General features: G+C 62.4%; 1 protein-coding gene across 1 annotated transcript in view; it reads right to left on the bottom strand.

The window, feature by feature from the left end:
• Positions 1-213, bottom strand: part of GUITHDRAFT_149549 (hypothetical protein) — a gene marked incomplete at both ends in the record, with an annotated part of 1,897 nt that overhangs the window by 1,151 nt on the left and 533 nt on the right. The window contains one exon of the mRNA XM_005817938.1: positions 51-108. Coding sequence (XP_005817995.1) covers positions 51-108 — 58 coding nt within the window. The remainder of the gene's footprint in view (positions 1-50; positions 109-213) is intronic.

Raw genomic sequence — 213 nt, forward strand, 5'->3', positions numbered from 1 at the left:
AGCTTGCCGATGGGCTCCTTGTAGCTGGGTATCATGACCGCATGCCACACCTGCCAAGCACGTCTCAGCGCTCCCTCCACCGCCTGCCTCCTGCCTCTTCTCCTGCTCCTGCTTCCCGTTCTCGTCCTTTGCTATGCACCAATCTCCTTCCTATCGCGCGCAGTCCCGCGTTTCCATCTCGTCTCACGGCCTTGCCTGCCCCTCCTTCCCCCC

The sequence above is a fragment of the Guillardia theta genome (genome assembly GCF_000315625.1).
Source record: "Guillardia theta CCMP2712 unplaced genomic scaffold GUITHscaffold_444, whole genome shotgun sequence".
Classification (NCBI taxonomy): domain Eukaryota; class Cryptophyceae; order Pyrenomonadales; family Geminigeraceae; genus Guillardia; species Guillardia theta.